Source organism: Rhea pennata, chromosome 5 (assembly GCF_028389875.1).
Source record: "Rhea pennata isolate bPtePen1 chromosome 5, bPtePen1.pri, whole genome shotgun sequence".
Classification (NCBI taxonomy): domain Eukaryota; kingdom Metazoa; phylum Chordata; class Aves; order Rheiformes; family Rheidae; genus Rhea; species Rhea pennata.
The window spans coordinates 33,785,630-33,806,216 of record NC_084667.1 but is presented as its reverse complement, the minus strand read 5'-3'; the positions used below and the strand labels follow the sequence as shown (position 1 = coordinate 33,806,216).

General features: G+C 34.9%; 1 protein-coding gene across 5 annotated transcripts in view; it reads right to left on the bottom strand.

The window, feature by feature from the left end:
• The window catches only part of SBF2 (SET binding factor 2), a 272,366-nt gene that overhangs the window by 43,436 nt on the left and 208,343 nt on the right, over positions 1–20,587 (bottom strand). For 4 of the 5 annotated variants that reach the window (XM_062578117.1, XM_062578119.1, XM_062578118.1 and 1 more), the window contains 11 exons: positions 18,847–19,109; positions 16,251–16,423; positions 15,913–15,986; positions 15,334–15,529; positions 14,188–14,315; positions 11,516–11,691; positions 10,361–10,506; positions 6,178–6,376; positions 3,946–4,142; positions 1,472–1,609; positions 230–325 (listed from right to left, as the gene is read on the bottom strand). In XM_062578117.1, coding sequence (XP_062434101.1) covers positions 230–325; positions 1,472–1,609; positions 3,946–4,142; positions 6,178–6,376; positions 10,361–10,506; positions 11,516–11,691; positions 14,188–14,315; positions 15,334–15,529; positions 15,913–15,986; positions 16,251–16,423; positions 18,847–19,109 — 1,786 coding nt within the window. The remainder of the gene's footprint in view (positions 1–229; positions 326–1,471; positions 1,610–3,945; positions 4,143–6,177; positions 6,377–10,360; positions 10,507–11,515; positions 11,692–14,187; positions 14,316–15,333; positions 15,530–15,912; positions 15,987–16,250; positions 16,424–18,846; positions 19,110–20,587) is intronic. The other variant, XM_062578120.1, reaches the window with a different exon arrangement.

Sequence of the window (20,587 nt, the reverse complement as noted above, 5' to 3'; positions counted from 1 at the left end):
TTCCAACATGAAACAGACTTTATTTCAATGGTAAGTAAAGAACTTAAACAGGAATTAAATACTTACTTAAATAATGTTATGGACTGAGGCTAATCTGTAATTTTTATTTTGTTGCTTCACAGAGGAACAAATCAATAAGCAGTATAATTATTTTTATTTCACTGTCATTTTGTTCTTTTTTTAATTTAAAATAACACAGGTGCTTAGTCTTTGAGCTAATCTTACTGACCTCCTCGAGCAAAGCTATTGGACAGATTTACATCCAAATGTCCTGGCACTACCTGCTTAAACACAGTGGACATTCTTGAAGCCCTCCTTTCAGTGCCTAAAGTCAGCCAAAAAAGAATAGAAGATTAAAAAACTACAATGTCACTTCAGACTAACACTTAACACAAATGATAAAAATGCTTTTTTCATACTCAATACAGACAACTGCTTCCAATTTTGTGTTTCAGATTTGTTTTTTTTAAAGACAGATGTATACATTTGCAACAGTATGGAGATGTTAGATACAGTTAAGCAATCAACATATTTAACAATAAATGAAGCAAAGCATGCACACTTTGGGAATTATATTATTTTACATGAAAAACTACTATTTGGCTATATTATATTGGCTAATTTCCACTAATTGAATAAGGCAGGACAGACACAGTTTTAAGTCTCGTAATCCTCTTTCTAAGACACCAGGGTTGCTGCTACATGAACCCTACCAGGTTTCATCACATGATAACTGAAACAGAATATGGATTAATTTCTTCATGGTTCCACCAACGCGTAACAAAAATAGCATCTTCTGAAAGAGTTTTCATTTCAAGTAAAGCTCTACTTGGAAACGGCATTAAAATCCCATTCTGAGAATGTAACACACATGAAAATTTCTACATGCCTTCCATCATCACTATAACTAAATAAGGCATAAATTCATACAGAGAATCTTACATTTCTTATGTTTTCTCAGTCCTTTCAGATTGGCAATCTTTTATTTTTCCATCTCTTATGCTATGCAATTTTTTAAATGCTGAATTTGTTATAAAGGTTTCTAAAGCATATCTTTGCTTTTGATATGGTTGTATAATTTAATTGCTGCATTTGATATAGAAAAATTTGTAAAGTTCTGGCATTCTGATATTCTGGAAATCTTTATTTTATTTGTTCCATAATTGCAACACATTGCTAAAGCCTCAAGATGGGTCCATCATCCCCAAACATATTTCATCAAAAACCATAAACTGCAGGTTGAGAATCACTTACTGTCAGAATAAGAACACTAAAAATATATTTCGGGAAAGATTATAAACATATGGAAAACATATTCACCAAAACTAAGAGTGAAGAAGCTATCCAGAAAGTGTAACGGTAAAAGGAGTAACAGAATTCATATTGGAGAAATTTACTTATCATCAAATCAGAGAAAACTATCTCACTTTTAAACTTCCTCATAGGAAAGTAATGTACAAAACAATTTTACCTGGAGACAAAGCAATTGTTGGTCTAACAGTGAGAGTATTACTGCCATTCATTTTGCAGTGGACGGATATCACATTTAGCAAGGCTTGTAGGTACTTCTCCTGTTCTATACTGCTTGAAGATTCTAAAGAAGCAGGAGCTAAATAAATTCACAGAAAGAATGGACTACATTAAAATACAGAAAGTACATTTATAAATACATAAAGTAGCAAATGAAAAAGCTCACTATGTAAAGCAGAGCACTGAAAACGTCATGATTTGTCCATTCCTTTAATGGTGAAGAATTTTCAGAACATCATCCCTTGTTTACATAGCAAACACCAAGCATGTTCTTCTGTGATCCACTGCAGAAGCTAAGCTTCTAAAAGATATAAATTACTCAGTGGTCACCACTCTAGGTATTCACCAATAGCCAGTGGTCTCTACAAATGGAATAGAAATGATGTAGCTTTTCCTTCTCGCTCACAATGAAAAATAACATTTTTAAGTCTGTGGTACTTGTTAGCAAATTTCAGCCTTTAAAAAGATGTATACAGAACAGATGGAACAGTTTCATTAGCAAATATAACTTTTAAAATATATTCAAAAATCACATTCCATCAGCTCTTCTTCACTATGGTAAAGGAAAGTTACTTACTAATAGCTGCAGATTCCTTGAAATGCATTGTCCATTCCCTGAAGTGCATATACATATCCAAGGACACCAGTGTTCATGACCACTTATGCTGCATTCAGAGACATCAGTGGATATAACCTCCATGTCCCTCAGGCTTCCTACCCCCCCAATCTGATCTTTTTAATGGGATAAAAAAGAGAAGAAGGAGGACACACAGTGCGTGTACACCTGCACAGCACACGTTATGGAATCTCCAATCATAAGAAGTAATATTCCTGTTCCCCACTGACAGTCTACCTGCTCTATTACTCTATTTACCTCCGGAAAGTGCTTTCCATATGATTAGGTAACTCACAGGAGGGGGATTGCACTGTCTGTGTGAACCACGATTCCATATTTGGAAACCCTTCAATAATCCTTGACATGCAATGAGTTTCAGATGAAAACTTTCTACTCTACAGATCTCAGAAACAAGCATTCTTCAGTTGTCACTGATGTTGCTTGAGTTACTGAGGACCTTGAGAATGACTACTTCAGACAGAGGGAAATTGCTATTAATGACTAGATGAAAGCAAAGTCAGAGAGACCACAGAAACAGTTTAAAAACAGAAGATGAAAAAAAAGTCAGATGAGAGGATAGGATGCTCTCAAAAAGTACTGCAATGAAGTTAAACAAGGATGGTCCACTTAAGACCATCTTAAGTCTTATTAAAATGTTAAGACTCAATCAACAAAATACAATCAAGAAGGAAATGAAAACATAAGAAAGTTTTCAGTGTATGTTAAAAAATTAGGTGATGATGGAAAGAAATACTTCCTCAACCACACAAACCCCACAGAGGAGGAGAGGGAGATGAAGGGCAGAAAGATCATAGCAACTTCAACTGGATTCAGTGTCCTGACCACAAGAGAGAGCATTTGGAATCAGAAGTGAAGGAAGGAAAGTAAAAGAACCTGAGTGAGCACATTTTGATGAACAAAAATTACTGTAACTTAAAATAATTTTCTCTTCTCCAGTGACAGTCCAATCAGATTCTGCTCTGGAGACTAACTGACAGTTACCTGATGAGCTGGAGATGTTCAAAGAAATTTCAAGGTAGCCCTGTTAAAATTAGTATTTAAATTGGAAATATGACTAGGAAGTGGTTAGAAAATGTATGTGCAGAAAGCATCATGCTGCTCTCTGTCTGACATAGTGGAACAAGTCTGAAGACAAAACATTATGTTTTCTTCAGCTTTTAAGGAGCAGTTGCATATCCTGAAATTCACTTGAATGATCTCTGGGTTAATAATATGGTGTCTCCTATGCCTTGAAGCAATGCCCCAGGAAGTCAAGTCAGGTCGTAACAATTTAGTTCTGCATAAATAGAAAGTTAATATCTATATCACTTCTGCTTACGAAGTTTTACATTCCGAAGAGCAGTGTGTATTTTAGGAAAGAGAATCAGGGGATGAATAGCTTGATTTATGTGAAATTCTTTTACTGAATTGCACAGATATCTAGGGTGTAAGATTCAGGGCAACAATGTCGAGTGTAACATAACATATGGAAAATCTGTCCTTCATCCTCACCATCATTCGTCCCTCACATACTGCTTAATAGCAGTAGAAAGGGATGAAACACACCCACTTCCTCCAGATACCCTCAAACTGCAACTACCCAACCCACATTTGTCCACTTCTTGCCATAGAGTAATTAAATTGAATGAATGTAATATTAAACAATCATTTATATCCTGAGACTTTTGCTACAATCGTATCACTGATTTTCCCTATAAAACTAACTATTCCCCTCCCCCCAAAAAAACAAACCAAATCAAAAAAACACATATATAGAAAGCCCAGCAGCATCTTCTCACCTGCAGTATGCGTGGTTTGGGATTTGAAAAGGCCAACAACTCCCTTCCCATGAAAACCCCCAGATCTAAGTAGGAGAGTACTGTTTTTAGTGTTTTTCCAACAGACAACTGGTAGGCGATTGTGCCGATAACAGCGAGCAACTCTCTGCAGACTGCTGTCTTGAATAGACTGAGGTACTACCAGAAGCCCAGGATAGCTGTGTTGACAAAAGGAGGTGAAAAAGGAACAAAAATTAAAATCACAGTCAAAATTTTAAATAATGAAAAATTCCTTTTTTAAAATTACAAGCTTAATACATCTAAATTATTTTTTATTTAGCAACACTCATTTTCTATTTCAACCCTAGCAAATATATTAATCTGTAACAGAATGACAATTTTTTAACATTTTAATTAGGATAAATTTGTAAGACTAGCACTTCTAGTTTTCTTCCATTTAAAGTCACTTTTTATTAAGTAATATTTCTCTGCTCTGTGCTTCTCTTATCTGTCACTAGCATAAAGCCAAATTTTTGAAAATGACATAAAACCCAGAATTTTAAGGCAGCTAAATGATGCAGTAGTTTTAATATTTGTATATTGAATATAAGAATTGGCAGGAAAGAATGTTTACATTGACTGTAGTATCACAACTAAAACAGTAATTTTTGGTCGCAACTGCCTTATGTCAAAACAAATTACAATTTGTAACCAAATCGCATGGAGCAGTGTATTTGAAAAAGATTACTGGTGTACTTTTTGAAATACTATAAAACATTGAGAGATTAGGAACTGCACTGTTGTAATCATTTTAAAAATAGAAAATCTAACAAGATAGCAGTTGTGTTTATGTAAGTGAGGGAAGGATTTAAGCAGTATGAAAGATTAGCTTCTATCTCCTAAAAAGAATATTCAATTAAAGTTACAATTTCATGTTCAGAAGAAACGAAGAGGAAGAGCTGGGAAAAGTTAGCACTTACTATACAACTTTGTTCCTATATGATATATACTGCTCTTATTTATTGAATTTCCCTCATACAAAAATCAATATACATACCATTTATGGTTTATCTCCTACAGTACAGTAACCAAATTAACAAACATGGTACTACACAAGTATTTTTATCCTGAGATACTAAGATATTAATTATCTTCTCCAAAAAGGCTACAATATATAAAAACAGCTGTTTTCTTGGGGAAGGATTCTTGGGGAATTTACGTAATTTTCAAAGCATAACTACAAATGCACAGATTTAAATGCCTTCTTTTGCACTGTATTCTGAGTGATTGAACAAAAACGCTGTTGTTAGTTTGCTGCTCTAGATAAGTGAGAAAGCAGACAGGATTTAATATTTTCTTGTGTGCCCTCTTCCAAGAGGTAATGGCAATTTCATTATCCATAATGAAAACAATGACTAGTCAAAACTGGCTTTAGAGAATGCAGATGCTCTTCTAAAATGACTCATGCAGATATACTTTTGTATTAAACAGCATTTTTGTGGGTAGTGGTAGTAAATTACATCAGCTTTCACAGTAAAAAGGAACTACTTGTTTTTTTCCGTAACATTCGTGTTCACACACAGCATTTAACTTTCATAACAAACTTCTGAACTAAGCAGTGTAAATATGTTAATGAATCCAATTTTATAATATTTTTGATTTGAAGTAAATAGTTATAATCTGTTTCTGAGGCTTGTTTTCCTATTTAGGGACAGAATATATATTATATGCACATAATTTATACAAATAATTTCCAGTGCCAGGAGAGCAAGTTACAGAAAGCACTTAGATCATAATGGAATGAATTCTACCTCCTAACTTCATGTCTAATTCAGAAAGCTGAAAAATAGCCCTCTAACTCAGACACCAACATAGAAAGCCAAGAGAGAGAAACTCCTTGGACAGGCAATTCAGAGTACCTAGGTTCATCTCCCTGAACGCGCCAGGGCGCTCTCTTTCCATTGGCTTTAGGGAGGACACAGGGAGGAAGGCCAGGCTAGGGACTCGGGACTCAGCCCCCTCACTACCAGCTACCTTCTTCGGCAGTTTTTCCCAACCAGCTAAACATGCGTACAGCCATCATGCGATAGAAGAGTGGAATACAAATAGCTTGAAGGTCATGGGTTGAACGTACATTGAACAAAACTTTTCTCAGAACAAGTTCCTTAAATGGACACATCAGGCAGAACGCATATTGTAAGGAGTATTATGTCATCCTTATTGCCAAATGCTAGGCTGAATTGGTGAACTCACCTCCTGCAAAGTGAATACATCCTGTTCAGTGCAGTTATTCTTAAGTATTCTGTTTTTGAGCGAGAAGAGTTACTACTGATGGTGCCGAGCCCCAACCGTTGATAGTCTCTGAAACAGGCTCTTTCTACTAATTGCTCCATTGTTGATTTCTCCGATGCTTTTAGAGTGCCACTTGTGTGCAGCTCACTGTCATCTGAAACTGACGGCAAAAAACGTTGCGTGTTTGCTACCGGGGTGGCCTGCGGCTACACAGAAGGCTACAGTACTTTATTCTAAGTAAAATATTAGCTTGCCTTACTGTCAGTGATGAAGAAAAGGCACTAATAAATATAGAACAGAATAGTTCATAGAAATTGGAAGCAAAAAGATAATATTTTAGTCAAAAAAATTAAATACATCGCAGAGTTATCTACTGCACTTGTGGCTGGCATGGCTGACACTTCTTTCACGCTAAAATCATGGAAAAAATTATCTTGTACATTCATTGGACCTGAATGGCTGGCAGGTATTCTTTCTTTCAATAGCCTATTTATGAAAACTTGTTAAATTCATAACTGCCATGCAAACTGCCATACAAAGACGCCATACAATAATTATGATGCATAACTAAATTCAGTGAACCACCAGTAGATGGGCCTCATACTTACTTTACTCTCTCCACAGAAGATGTAACAATCTTCTTAAGGCTTAATTCAAATGAAAAATGTTTCTGTATCAAAATTTCACAATAGATAACTCTTGTTTTCCTAATGCTTCAGTATGAATGTCAAACAGCAGCCTTTTTCAGCAGACCAGTAATGACAGCTGCACTTTCCAGAAAAAAACTTCAATCGTGAGAGGTAGAAAACACGTCACAAGTTCAAACTACACTGAAATTCAAGCCAAGCAAGGTTTTTATACTAAACTTGCCATCTGCCTGTTATTGACACTTTAATTTCAACTACTTCCAAATACTTCTGATCGCAGATTTACAGTCTGTACCAGTTATCTGCTTCCATTTTTCCCTCAAACATTAAAGTATGTGCATATGAAGGGAAATATTTCTTATTGAATGAGAGACTGAAGATACTGAAAAGTATGTAAGAACTTTTAAATTTAAAACAGGACTTCAAATATGAAAAATTCTATTTAAAAATCAAAGTTCTGATATAAGTAAAATTTTACTGGCATTAGAAAACATTCAGAATTTACAGGACTAACAATCTAGATACCTTTTCCTTTTGTGAATCTTGGCATAAAAGCTAAGAGAAAAAGTTTATTATCTCTACTGCACATCAGAAAACAAACAAACCCCTAACAGCCTTGTTCTCTATTTGGTCTAAACAATAAACAGTTTAACCTGGTGAATGTCTCTTCTCTTTCTATGTTTTCTTGTCTGTTGTGGTAAGAAAGAAGTTACAAAACATTTAAGATGAAAAGTTCACTTTAAAAAAGGAACATATTTAATGATCTTTAGATATAATTTTACTTTAGGGTATTCAGAAACTTAGTATTTAACAGTTTTGAATGTAAAGCAATAATTGGCTTACCTAAGATCAGTGTGTATTTTTTGAAATATGTTTTCTAAATTCATTTCTCTTTCATGAAAGCAGGTATATTGTGATCAGAATTTGATCATTTTCCTGTGCATGTAAAAAGCTAGACATTACAGCAGTTCACATCAGTGCCCTTAACCTGACCTGGAAGATGAAGGTGCTTTGCTGGAATAAGTTCAAAAATTATTTTTTTTTCTTTTAATTTTGAAAAGGAGTAAATAATCTATTTTACTGTTCTTGCGATTCTACTGCTTGTAAAAGCAGGTTTTACAAAAAGTCTCAAACTTTATAGGACATCCCACTGTGACCATCTACAGCAAACAGTATTTGGTTGGGATGAGATTTGGAACTTTGAAAATAAAAAGATAGGGAGGTATTGGAGCGAAAAAGAAGCCAGGTGTTCATCACCAACAACTTACAACGAGAGAGAGTACTGTGCCCAGCTTTGGAAATCACCCTGTAAGGTAAATATGGACAAATTAAGAGGCTTCAGAGAAGAACAATGAAGATGATCAGATGTGTATAATTATTAATAAAGAAAGATCAAAAGAACTGTAGATATTTATTATCAAGAAAAGAACAGAGACAGGAAATATTACAACAGTCTTCAAATATATTAAACTCAAAATGGAGGAAATGATCTATTCCATATATACACAGAGGCAGAATATGAAGAAAATGATGTAAATTGCAGCAAGGCAACATTTAGGCCTGGATAACAGAAAACTGTCTAGCATTAAGGATGGCTAAAGCACTAGAATAAATTGCTTACAGTTGTGGAATCTTTATCTTGAAAGCTTCTAAGAGAAAGTTAGGTAAACAGATCGTTTTGATCCTGCCTTGCGGCAGACAGATGGAGTAGATGATCCGAAGTCCAACTCTATCTTGCAACTCTATCTTCTTTTACAGTTCTTTAATGTTTTTTTAAAAGACCATGCATCACTTGCTGCAGATGGTTCCCCATTTGCCTCATTCTTGGTATAGCTGCACAGTTTCCTAGACTTCAGTTGTTGAGACTTGCAAACAAACACTAATGTACAGCAGTCAATATAAAACAAATTGCTGTTATTAAATGGCAAATTTCCTATGGCTATCTGTATTCAGGTATACCAGAAATCGGCAGCAAGAAGTCACTATTATTGTCAGCAGACAATACAAGAGCTGTCAGTGCAGCATTTGGATAAATGAAAGCTTTGGGACTTCCACCACCTTACACATTCCCAATCACAACATCTGGAAAGCAGTAGATAGGAAGACTCACTATGTATATTTTTATATTCTTGTTAAAGGAAAAAAAAAAGTGGTTATCACTAATATTCGTGCAACACCTGCCTTCATGGAGGAATGTAGTTGTTTGGTATGTTTGCAGAGCAGACACTCTCAGGATTTTGTCATTGTCAAGAGAAATCTACAGATTGATTGTACCTGCTTTGCCTGGGTTAAGGACACACACACACACACACACACACACACACACAAAACAAGACAGAATAGGCACAGCCCCCAGAAGAGCTTCTGACTTGAAGATCTTGCAACATCAGAACATATACTAGCTCAGTACCTAAGGAAGAGGCTGGAAATTCAATTGAAGAATGTAATTTTTCAGTAGCGTAAAAGGCATTCAGTATTTCAGAGCCTTCTTTTTTTGCCTTTTATTTACCACATTTACCTGTAATGACGGAAGAGAATCAATATTTTTCAGCATTCCTGAAAAGGCCTTCCTCCATTTCAGAGAGCACTGAGACAGTACAATAGCAGAATCTAGCTTCAGAAGCCTTTATCTATCTGCACAGAAGTCATCTTGCTCATTGAGCAAATATTCAAAAGGAAATATTCAGCTTGTTTGGTATTTTGAAGAAACTATTAGTGTTTGACAAACACCTCATTATCTGAAATGCTAAATTAAAAAGAAAACAAAGAAAATGGCATGACAAAACAATACCTGCTTAGGTACAGGAGAATCTGGTTCCCTCTAGTGGTTTATTATAAACTAGCACTGGTCCAGATAAGGTTATACTGACAGCAGCACATGGTAGAAAAATAAAGTATTTGGAAGAAAGTCAAACTCCACAGCACCACAACAACTATAAAAAGTGTCCAAATCACTTTCTACCTTCTATCTCAAAATATGCTGAATTAAAGTTTGGAAAAATAGTATTTTCAGTGAAAAATAGTATTTTCAGTAATAATGAAAATTTGCTCCTTTGAGAAATCATTTGTCACTTCCACATCCACAAAATTCTCCCCCAATATTTGCTATTTCTTGAATCTCACTGATTACTGCTTTCTTGGTATAGGCTAATTGCTGATGTCAGACTGTTTCAAGATAAATGAAAATTGCAGTGTGCTTCAGTGTTATTTTGTCTACACTATTAAGACGTAAAAAAGACAAAAAAAATTACTGCGGGAATGTAATTTGATAACTAAAATCTATCATCTTTCTTTACCAATGAATATAGTCAACTTCCTATTTTGTCCTTTAACCCTGGTCATCACAAAAGGAAACTTCTAAGTATTTGAAATCTTTCTCACTCTTGTCTAGGCAGATTCTGCAATTTCTTCTTAAAGATACTACTCATTCAACAAATTGGAATGGAAACATAATAGGATAAACTTATCAGCCAAAATGAAAAATATTTTATGATTACCAGAGACATCGTCGTCTTCATTCCAGCCTGGACGATTCCCTCTTTCTTCCACTATTGTGCCTGTTTTCTTCTTTAATAAATATTGGCGGCCAATTGTCATCTTCCCAGCACGTTTTGCACCTTTCACAATGGTTTTTGAGAAGGTACTATAAATCCACAGCAATAAAAACATTTAGAAAGATATATGTAATTCTCCATGACCATATACACAAATTTTTATGTGTGAATCAACTTTATGAATCCACTTACCCACATAAGGCATTTCATAATTTTTCATTTAATATCAAGACAGAAAAATCCTAACATTTCATAATTTTTCATTTAATATCAAGACAGAAAAATCCTAACTTCCAGAAAAATGCATTTCTACACTAATTTTAAATTGTCATTTTTATTATTTCAGGTAATACTTCGAGATAAATTTATACCTACTATAACCAACAGCAATGAATAACCAGTTGTCATCTTTCTTTAGGTATTTGTGTTTTGCTAGCAATATGACTGACAGGTCTATGAAGTTGACAGAATGAAGGCAGGAAAGATAAAAAGTACCTTAAAGTTTTAGGATTCTATGACCAGCTTAGGATTCTACTTCCCTGTTTCAACAATGCAATAAGCAACACAGGATCACGGGAACTGCCATTGTGGCAGAAACTAATGATCCTTTTGATCTAGTAAAAATTAATGTATAAAATAAACTTCAAAGAGGACCTAAAGTTGAAAGTCTTTAAAGAACACTAGGACAACTGTATAGACTGTACTACGGGTGGAACGTACTCCTACTAAAACTAGGATATTAACTTATAGCATAATATACAAGAAAGTTGTTTTAATGCTGGCATAGTTTGCATAGCTGAAAATGTTATTTATATTAAAGTAAGTGTTTCAAGATGTAACAAGATACTTGCTCAAATTTTCCATGGCAAGAAGCTTGGATTAAAAAAATACATTTTTTACACCAAATCCACATATATTTCGTACTAACCTACCTTTTATTTGGTAAACATAAAAAAACTGTAGAATAGTAATCAGTTATTTTGACTTTCCTGAAGTCTGCTTAAACAACCTGCGCCTCCGCAATGCTGTCAGACTGTTCAACGTATTTTACTAACAGTAAACAAGAACATCAGTATGAAAGAAGAAAAATGACTATACCGGAATGAAGTGTTCTTTTCTTTTTGCTTTGGTAAAATTATCTGTGGTGCTGTTTGCCCAGCTGCAAATGCAAAAGCACTGAAGATAGACTGAGGATAACGGAACTTCATTAACTGTTTCTTAAATATTTCCACCACTTCAGGACTTACTTCTTCATCAAATGCTACCTTAATTAACTGTATGTAAAAGATATGACATATTAGAGTCTGAAAATATCACTATTTCTAGAATTCAAGAAATTAGAAGATCTTAAAATATATTGAAAAAAACCATCCTAGTTATGCAGTATTATGCACATGGGAAAATGCAAATATATGTATGTATATCTTACTGATTGTAAGGGGTATTTATTTAGCTTATTGATTTTTGATTTACATTTTACATTTATATCGTTACACTAAGTTATTTCAACTATGAAGCATATAGAATCCTCAATTTCAAATACAAAATATTTTGGGTAAATCTAAATAAGTGCTCGTGCTGGCTTAAGATGCTTATATTAGTTAAAATACTAGCTATGTGAGATAGCTGAGGTGGAAATTCTCTGTCAGCTCTGTCCACACACTGGTATGGTAATATACTTCGAAAACTCTCATTGAATCAACAATTTCAGCATTTATAAATCTCAAACATTATTCTTCCAGTACTTACTCATTCCATTTTTTGCCTCACCTTACAAAAGTTCAGAAAACTGCTACTAGTAAAGCATATAGTGAAATCTAACGCTGGATAAGGAACTAACCTTGTGCTATTCAACAGTGACCCATCTAATCCATTAAAATCCTCTTTATAAAGTTTTATAATGCTTTTGAAAAATCCCATGATCCTCAGCCAGAAGAATGACAGTCAGCTCTTGTAGCGAAAAAGAGAGAAGAGAGAAAGAGAATAAAGAGAAAGAAAAATAAGAGAATAAAGAGAAAAGAGAATAAAGAGAAAAGAGAATAAAGAGAAAAGAGAATAAAGAGAAAAGAGAATAAAGAGAAAAGAGAATAAAGAGAAAAGAGAATAAAGAGAAAAGAGAATAAAGAGAAAAGAGAATAAAGAGAAAAGAGAATAAAGAGAAAAGAGAATAAAGAGAAAAGAGAATAAAGAGAAAAGAGAATAAAGAGAAAAGAGAAAAGGTGGAGTCCATAAGAGGGCCAAAAAGAACTATCAGAATGAGCAAAAAGTAAGCAAGCAAACAAAAAAATATTCTAGAGGTTTATTTTTATGTGCCTAGATACCTTTGAAGTGTTTCATTCGCTATCCATAAGGTAGATTGCATAACCAGTTATCCATTTCACTGGCTTTAGTAATTACTTTCCAGCCGACTAATAATTCTGTTGTTCTAGGACCTCCTTGAAAAGAGGTTTTGAATCTTTGACAGTTCCAGTGATACAAAGTTTTGAAGACATTATAATAGCACAGCTGTAGCCAAAACCCTTTGAAAGTCATAATTATTAAACAAAGGGAGGGGGCTATCTGATACAGTACTGAACTCTAGTTGCTACAAAGGGAACAGAAAGTAAACTGTTTGCTGATTGCTTTTGTTTTTATAACCTCATACAAAACTATGTTAAACAAAAGCAGAGATGATGTCTGACCAGAATCCAGCACTAGAATTCTGATCTGTGTCGGCATTTAGCACATCATTGAAGCACGATAGCTATTCTGGTAAAAATATCTTTAAAAAACAAAAGTCCTCATCAAGTCCTCCCGAAAGTCCAAAAGGACAACTTTCTTCAGACTGTTTTAATTAAAATATTTGATTTGTCTTACTAACATTATACTTTTGAAGAGGATATTGAAGGCTAATACAGTTAAATCATAGAACTAGTAAGATACTGATGATCTATTTCATTATCAGTTTTGAAATGGTAAAAGCATACTGTTCTGATTCAAAATATACTCTCTCTGATGTCAAACAACCCAGTAAAAATTTTGTACGTTGAGCACCGCTGCATACTTCTAGTGTACATCACAGAATTCTTTGTCTTCAGCTTTCCATGTCTTGGTCTTTGACCACAGATTAGATCAATGCCAAGAAGAAACATTTATGGAAGAGTTCGGATTCCTAAAGCCTCGAAGTCTCTCTGTTGAACACACAGAAGGGAATCCTAATGACAGCAAAATACCAGCATCCGTGCAGAAGTCAGGGCATTTCACACTGAGGCCCGCTGGTTCTTGTTATTGGTGGCAGCCCTAAAGATTCTTGGAAGTGTAGCTTCCACCTGCAATGTGCTATTGGGGACGAGTTTCTGCTATGGATTTTTCCAGAAAGTTGGTAAAGTGGGAAGTGCTGACAAGTGAGATTTATAGCCTTTTCATTCCGTATTCATTCTATATAGCTGGAGGAGAGAGAATGCATGTTTCTACTGGCCTGCCTGGGCCTCTGCTTCCTCACATGAAGAGACTTGGGACTCAGAGATAGCTCTTTATTGGATCCGAAACAGAAGAGTGAGGAAAGGAGTGAAAGAAACCAAATTTGAACATGGCACGTTTTCTGTGAGCATCAACTGGGCCAAAAAGCTCAAGGATGTTTATGACTGCACTCTCTATTGACTCCACACAGGTAGGAAACTGAGCTCCTTACAAATATCCTGAGCTCCTTACAAATATCAGGACAAAGCAGTGCTCATCAGTAGTTGGAGCTGACTGTAATATCAGACACATTTTACAAAACTTTGTTTTACCTGAAAGGTAGCTGAAGTGATCTGCAGTCCTTCCTGCATACTCTGTTGCAGCTGGTTCTGTATAGTGATCTTCTTCTCCTTTGTAATGGATGCAATAGGAAAGCTTCGGATCACTGTCTGTTCTCCAACTAAGGGCCACAGAATTGTTTTTACAGATATTTGTTAGATCACTGAGTCAGATCTATTTAGGTCACATTGTACTTTGAACATGTAGGAAGTAGTCCTTGTACACAGTGGAAATGCACCCCTAAAATCTAGGTTGGTAGAGGTCCAAGAATCAAACTTCCTCATTCTTCAGGTTGAATTATGTAGCTTATAAACAGCGGATGATATATAGCAATTTCTTTACATGTGACCATGAGATCTCCAAGACAACTTTGTATTTCAGAGTGATAATTTAATCTCACAAATGGCAGCTACCAAAACATGAAAATGTATCATTCATAAGAGCTATAATTTCCATAATATAGTAAAACAATATGCAATTTATGAGTGATCATCCTAGGGAGAATGTTCGTACATGAACATTTTTTATGTAACAGACTTGTAGTGACTGACTACAGCAGTGGCTATAGTGGCCATTTAATGAAAAGCTAGAGGCAGTAGAAGTTGCATATCACATAGATTATTAAATTAACTAAACAGGTGGAACTGAGGTATAGAGAGACTAAGTATTTTGTCCATTTGAAACAGAAAGGCTATGGAAATGACTGGAATACTATTCAGGAACATCCTTGCTTTCTTTCTCCAAGTATAAGTGGGCCGTAAGAGCCTGTAATACCATATGATAGCCTAATGAACTGTTTGTTTCCCCTAAGACAAGTGCTTATTTTGATTTTAGACTATACAAGTAACTGAAGACAGCTTTCCAGATACCTGCCACTACATAGGAACAAACACTTCACACCTAATGCTTCCAATGAAGAAACAAGCTCTAGTCAAGTTAAAATGTAAAATCAAAATCAATTACTGTCACGTGTAGTGATAAAAAACCCTATATGAAGAGATTTTTCTTGGGTAATCAATATGAAAAATTACACTTCGAGGCATATGTGCTTTGATGTTGATGCTTAAGTAAATGGATAGGTCAGTTCAGAGTCCTGCATATCTGAAGGACCACAATTACCACTGTTTAATTTTTCTTACCCAATTGATCATGAGGAGTTCCTTTAAATATAATTCTGTAGGTGGTAAGGAACAAAGCTCCTTCAGCAGGGAGGATGTGAGGACCTCCAAGCAATCCTCCTGTTGCTTCCTCTCTGCCATCAGGATCCAGTATCACACGGAGACCTTCACAAACAAATTCCTCTCCAGGCAATAAAGTTGGTCTTAGAATCTTGGGCTGATGCAAATAAATCGAAGTGTAAGTGTAATGGTGATACTAGTGTTATACCTCAGTCTAATTACAGTATTTGGCATAAAAAGCTTCAAAACAAAATTGCTGTGAGATTGTGTTCAGAGAAGGGAGATGGATTTTGGACTTAACTGGGAGAAATAGGTCTCGAAAAACAGAAGGCATTCAATATCTTGTTTATGTTCAGAGGTTTGGCTCTACTAGTTTCATAAGTTCATATTTCATGAGACCAAAGCCAAACAGTTTATTTATCACTGGTGGAAACTTTCTTTCAGTGTTTTGATGTTTCCTCTTAACGTGATGGGGGGAAAAAGATGACTAAATTGCATGATTCTAATACTTATAAACAGTACATGTTTCATAATACTTGCCTTCTGTATTGGTGGAAGCCTTCTACTCTCACGATGGACAGCCTCCAGAGTCTCTATGTGCATTGCTACAATGCCTGAAAATCAGTAATACCATAAATGAAGTCTCATATAACATGAAAGAGAAAATTGCAATCTAATTAGAACTCTGACGTTCTGGAATTCTGAAATCTAACTTTCAAGGGAATCGTTATTTGAAATTCAACAGTAACTACAGTCCAGAAAAGAAATCTAGCCTTTCAACTCCACTGAAAGTAATTGAAACTAAGAAATGCATTTCTCTGACGAGAAAAGAAGAAAAAAGAAAGACTACAAATGCACATTTTTGGCACAATTCTTACCTGGTATCATGCAATGAAGACCTTTGATGTGATCCTGGGTAACTCCACTCTCCGTGCAAACCTTGTCAATAAATCTGGTGATGAACCGTACAACCGCATTTGCAACGTCGTTGTTCTCAGAGTCCTCAAATCCACTTTCAGTGTCATAACTCTCTGCGACGCTGCCTGCAATACTAGAGAGATAAATAAAAGAAATTTCAAGTGTAAAAAATTCAGCTGGTGAAAGCTGAGTGATATTTGATAGCATGATATTTGGTTAGACACAGAAAAGCTATGTCTTTTTCTAGTTACAACACATGAAGTACTTGTGGAAAGCATATACTGGTACCATAATTACATTGTACTCTCACTATTACTAACACCATCAGAACTGCACAGAGGACACAAGAGAAATTTTACTCCATAGTCTAGTGCAGACAGGCACACAGGAAACAAAGATGATCAAAATAACTTCCTTGGAGGTAAGATGCATGTCTTTTTTTAAACAGAGTTAAGTAGATTATGTGCAACTCATAATAAACAAATATCCTATTATGTAAAGAAAAGTACATTAAATGAGTATTATAGTGGAAAGTAAAACATTCAAAATCTAGAAAGACCAGAAGAAAAGTTCCTTATGCACATGGATATAAATGTAAGGAAGTCGGGAGGAGATGTAATTTGAGCATCTAAAAATGCCTTCCGTAATAATAATGTTCAGGGCCAGATTTGTACACTGCAACGTACACCTCAATCCATCCACTGAGCACTTCCTAATGCCTGAGATGAGAGGTGTTTCGTCAGTAGAAAAAGCTGTCATGGGGAGACAAATATTGATGCCCTGTTTTTAACTTGATGTCAGCATCCTCGTGTTATGTCCTATTATTTTATCAGCTGAGTGATTTGACTGATCATAGGCGTTACAAAGGCAATAAATACTGAGGGGGGAAGACCTGCTAAGAAATTTGCTGGATTTGCATGAGTGAATTTACCAGCTCTGAACTCCTCCTATCTCTTTAATAATCTAACAATCTCATTGGTTTAACTTCCTGCATTTTGCGACTACAGTGCCTTTCCTCCTTGCAGTTGTAGTATAGAAACTGTGATTTTAGGGATGCCATGAATATAATTACTTGATTTTAGGTTGATGAAGGATTTATTTTTAGGTTGTAGAAAATTGAACAGAGGCATTTTTGGGCTGCTATTTTTTTTTCTCATATCCTACATCTGTCTTGAACAATTCGTAGTATTAGATTAAAAATTCTTACTGCAGCAATAAAATTTTCAAGTGCCCTTAAATGGTGGTATATTATTCTGCTTTGGACAGATGGAGGCATTACCCAAGAAGCTGCATGAAGAAAAAGTTGAAATACTTGCATAACCATGAAACGGCATAACCATTCTAAAAAATTCAAAAGAAAAAGGCAAGCAGGGGTAAACAACAACAACAAAAAAGACTTGAACTTTCTAGGCTGAAGCTCTTTAGCAGTGTCACACATTCTTCAGAACCACAACTGAGCTTTACTTGTTTTATTATGAACCTACCAGCAACTTATTACAAGGTTTCATGCCCTTGAAAAGTTTTCATTAAAAACAATGTCCAAGGGACAAACACACCAAGAAATACCTAAATATTACGCCTATATAGTAAAATATGAGACAAATGATATGCAGAAACTGTAACTACTCGTTTTTCAGCCTTTGGATCATTCTAGGGTTCTGGTCTAGGATAAAGCTTATATTTTACTATCTAGTTATTACATGGCACTATTTGAAAAAACTCACTGTATTTCTAACTACCCTTCAAAAGTGGTTTTCTTCTTGTGGCTTGCTTACTTGTAAAGAAGCGGAGATACTGATTAATATTTATACAATAAGTCATCAATGTAAGATTAACTGCTAACTTCCCAAACCAATATATAATCTCTACTGCCATCAGATAATTTATCTACACTATCACATTATTATTATGGAAAATACTAGGCTGTCTTATCCTGCTCCTAATAAAAATAGTAAGAGCTTTGTTAACTCAAGACATAGTATACGTGCTAGCCAAGCGGTCTGTGTGAGTTCTCACTGTTTTAATTTAGATTATTAAAAAAGAAGACAGTCATGAGAGTACAAATCTGATTTAAACACATTTTAGAATATTTTCAGTATTCCTTTTCACTAATGGCCACTGCTGAGCCAAAAGCCTACTGTAATTTAAAATGTGAATACTACTTCCAGAGAGTGCAACTCTAATTATGCTGCTGGCAAGGATGTGGTGCTAAAGGAAATAAGTGTTTTCCTGGTGCTTTACTCCAGATAAAACTCTATCATGTAAGCGGAAACATGTTATATTTCCAGTCTCTTTTATTAATGAGCTCAGAAAGAATATACTCAAATAATCTGGTATTTAAAATTTTTATTTTTCAAGACTTATTCTAAGCTATTAAAAATGATCAAATTTCAAAAGCTGTCCTTTTTTGTATATTAAGAAGTCTACTAAAAACAAAATTTAAAGGTTTTTAATCTTGTTTACATTTTGAAATTAAAGTTTTCAATAATACAGTATCTTCAGTGGAAAAACAGAGTGGTCCGTCTTAACTGATTACCACTGAACTTATTTACGCACCTGTTTGTGACAATACTGTTGCTTCCACTCTCCCAGTCGCCAGTAGCTGAAGTTCTCAACAATTTGTTCTTACTTGTATCCAGAGGTACTAGCAGGTAGACCATGAGGTTAGCAAAATGAATTGCCTGACTGAAAACTGTACTTTCCTCATTCTGTACTAGCTCCTGTTGAGTTTGTTTAGTAAGAGTTGGCCATAAACGCAACTGCTCAGCAGCTAGGTCCATTGCTGTCTTATCCTGGTCTGGACCTACAGAATTTTTCTCCTAGAAAACAAATAAATATAAATTTATGTAAAAATTAAAAAATTAAAACTTAGAACAGTCAAAAGTGTTGAACTCTCAATTTAACTATTTAAAAGAAAAAGCAAATTCACACGGGTTTAAGGACTTGACTGATTGCATTATTACAGTTACTCAGCATTGGAAGTAGTTTACTGAAATATGCAAGTAGCATAATGCAAATAGGCCTAGCAATAATATAATTTCTTTTTAGATCTTTTTTATGCTATACTATCTTTCATTTTTCTTCAGAATGGTTTACTGATTGCTCTCCTTAGTTTGTCCACTTAGTTCACATAAGAACAAGCATAAATCAGTTTGAGAAATAATATGTGGTTGATTGCTTGATGCGGAGGATATGCTCTAAATTCCTAGAATATTCAGGTGAAGTATGCGTTTATATAAATAGTTGCCAGATCAGCTGAAATACTCATGTTTTTGTATATTGGATTCCAATTCTAGCACTCGCTTGGTGTAAAACTAAGTATTACAGCCTATGGAAAACAGAATAAGGGAATCTGGCAGCTGATATTAGTAACCTAACACCATATTAAGTTCAATTAATTTTCCATATAATTACTCATGTGAAGGTTAAAGTTGAAGCTTCCTTGTAATTCCTACTATTCTTCACATTTTCCCCCTAAACAGTGTTGAACTGCAAAGGGCTCTGGGTACACAGTCCTCCCGCCTTCCTCACGATATGCCTGATTTGCCGTTTCAGTTTTTCACTTTGATGACGCTTGCAGGAATCCCTCTCTCCATTTTGCTTCCTCTCTTCACAATGCTGTATGTTTTTGAGTAGCATATCACTTTTCAGTCATATAGCTGACAATAGTATTTTCAGGCAAAAAGAGAGATTACAGATGGCTCTTTACAGTGTTTCTTCAAAAATTCTTTTAGCTTGTTCTGACACTTCTCATAATACTTTTGTTTTTAAATTAGACATATACTTTCCTGTCACGGAGAGCATTTGTATTCTGGAAAATCTGTCCTATTTTAACAGAGGAAATTGAATGTCAATCAAGAGAAAAGCCTAGGGTTTGGTAATAACCTAACACTGGATACTAGAACTGCTGCTGGCTTAGGCTGTTGGTAAAATAGAACTGTTGCTAGTTTATAACTTTGGTAAATGAAAAATTACTATCTCAGGAAAAAAGGTATGTCAAAGTGTGAAAAATGATATATAAAGTGTTATAAAAAATATCATAAGGGCAACATCACATTCTAATGTCTTGCAGGTAAGTCTGAAGTTTTGGTATTTTTACTGTTATTTTATACTGACAAAGATCAGTAATTGAATACCAAAATATGATTTCTTCTTAATGTTCTGCTAAGTGTGTTTGTGCCCTAATAAACCACGAATTAGCCCTTTCTGTACTTCTCCTTCTAAGCTGACCTCTTTATCAAAAACAAACAGTACAGCAATATTTAGGTTCTCATTTGTTTAAAACATTCAAGAGATT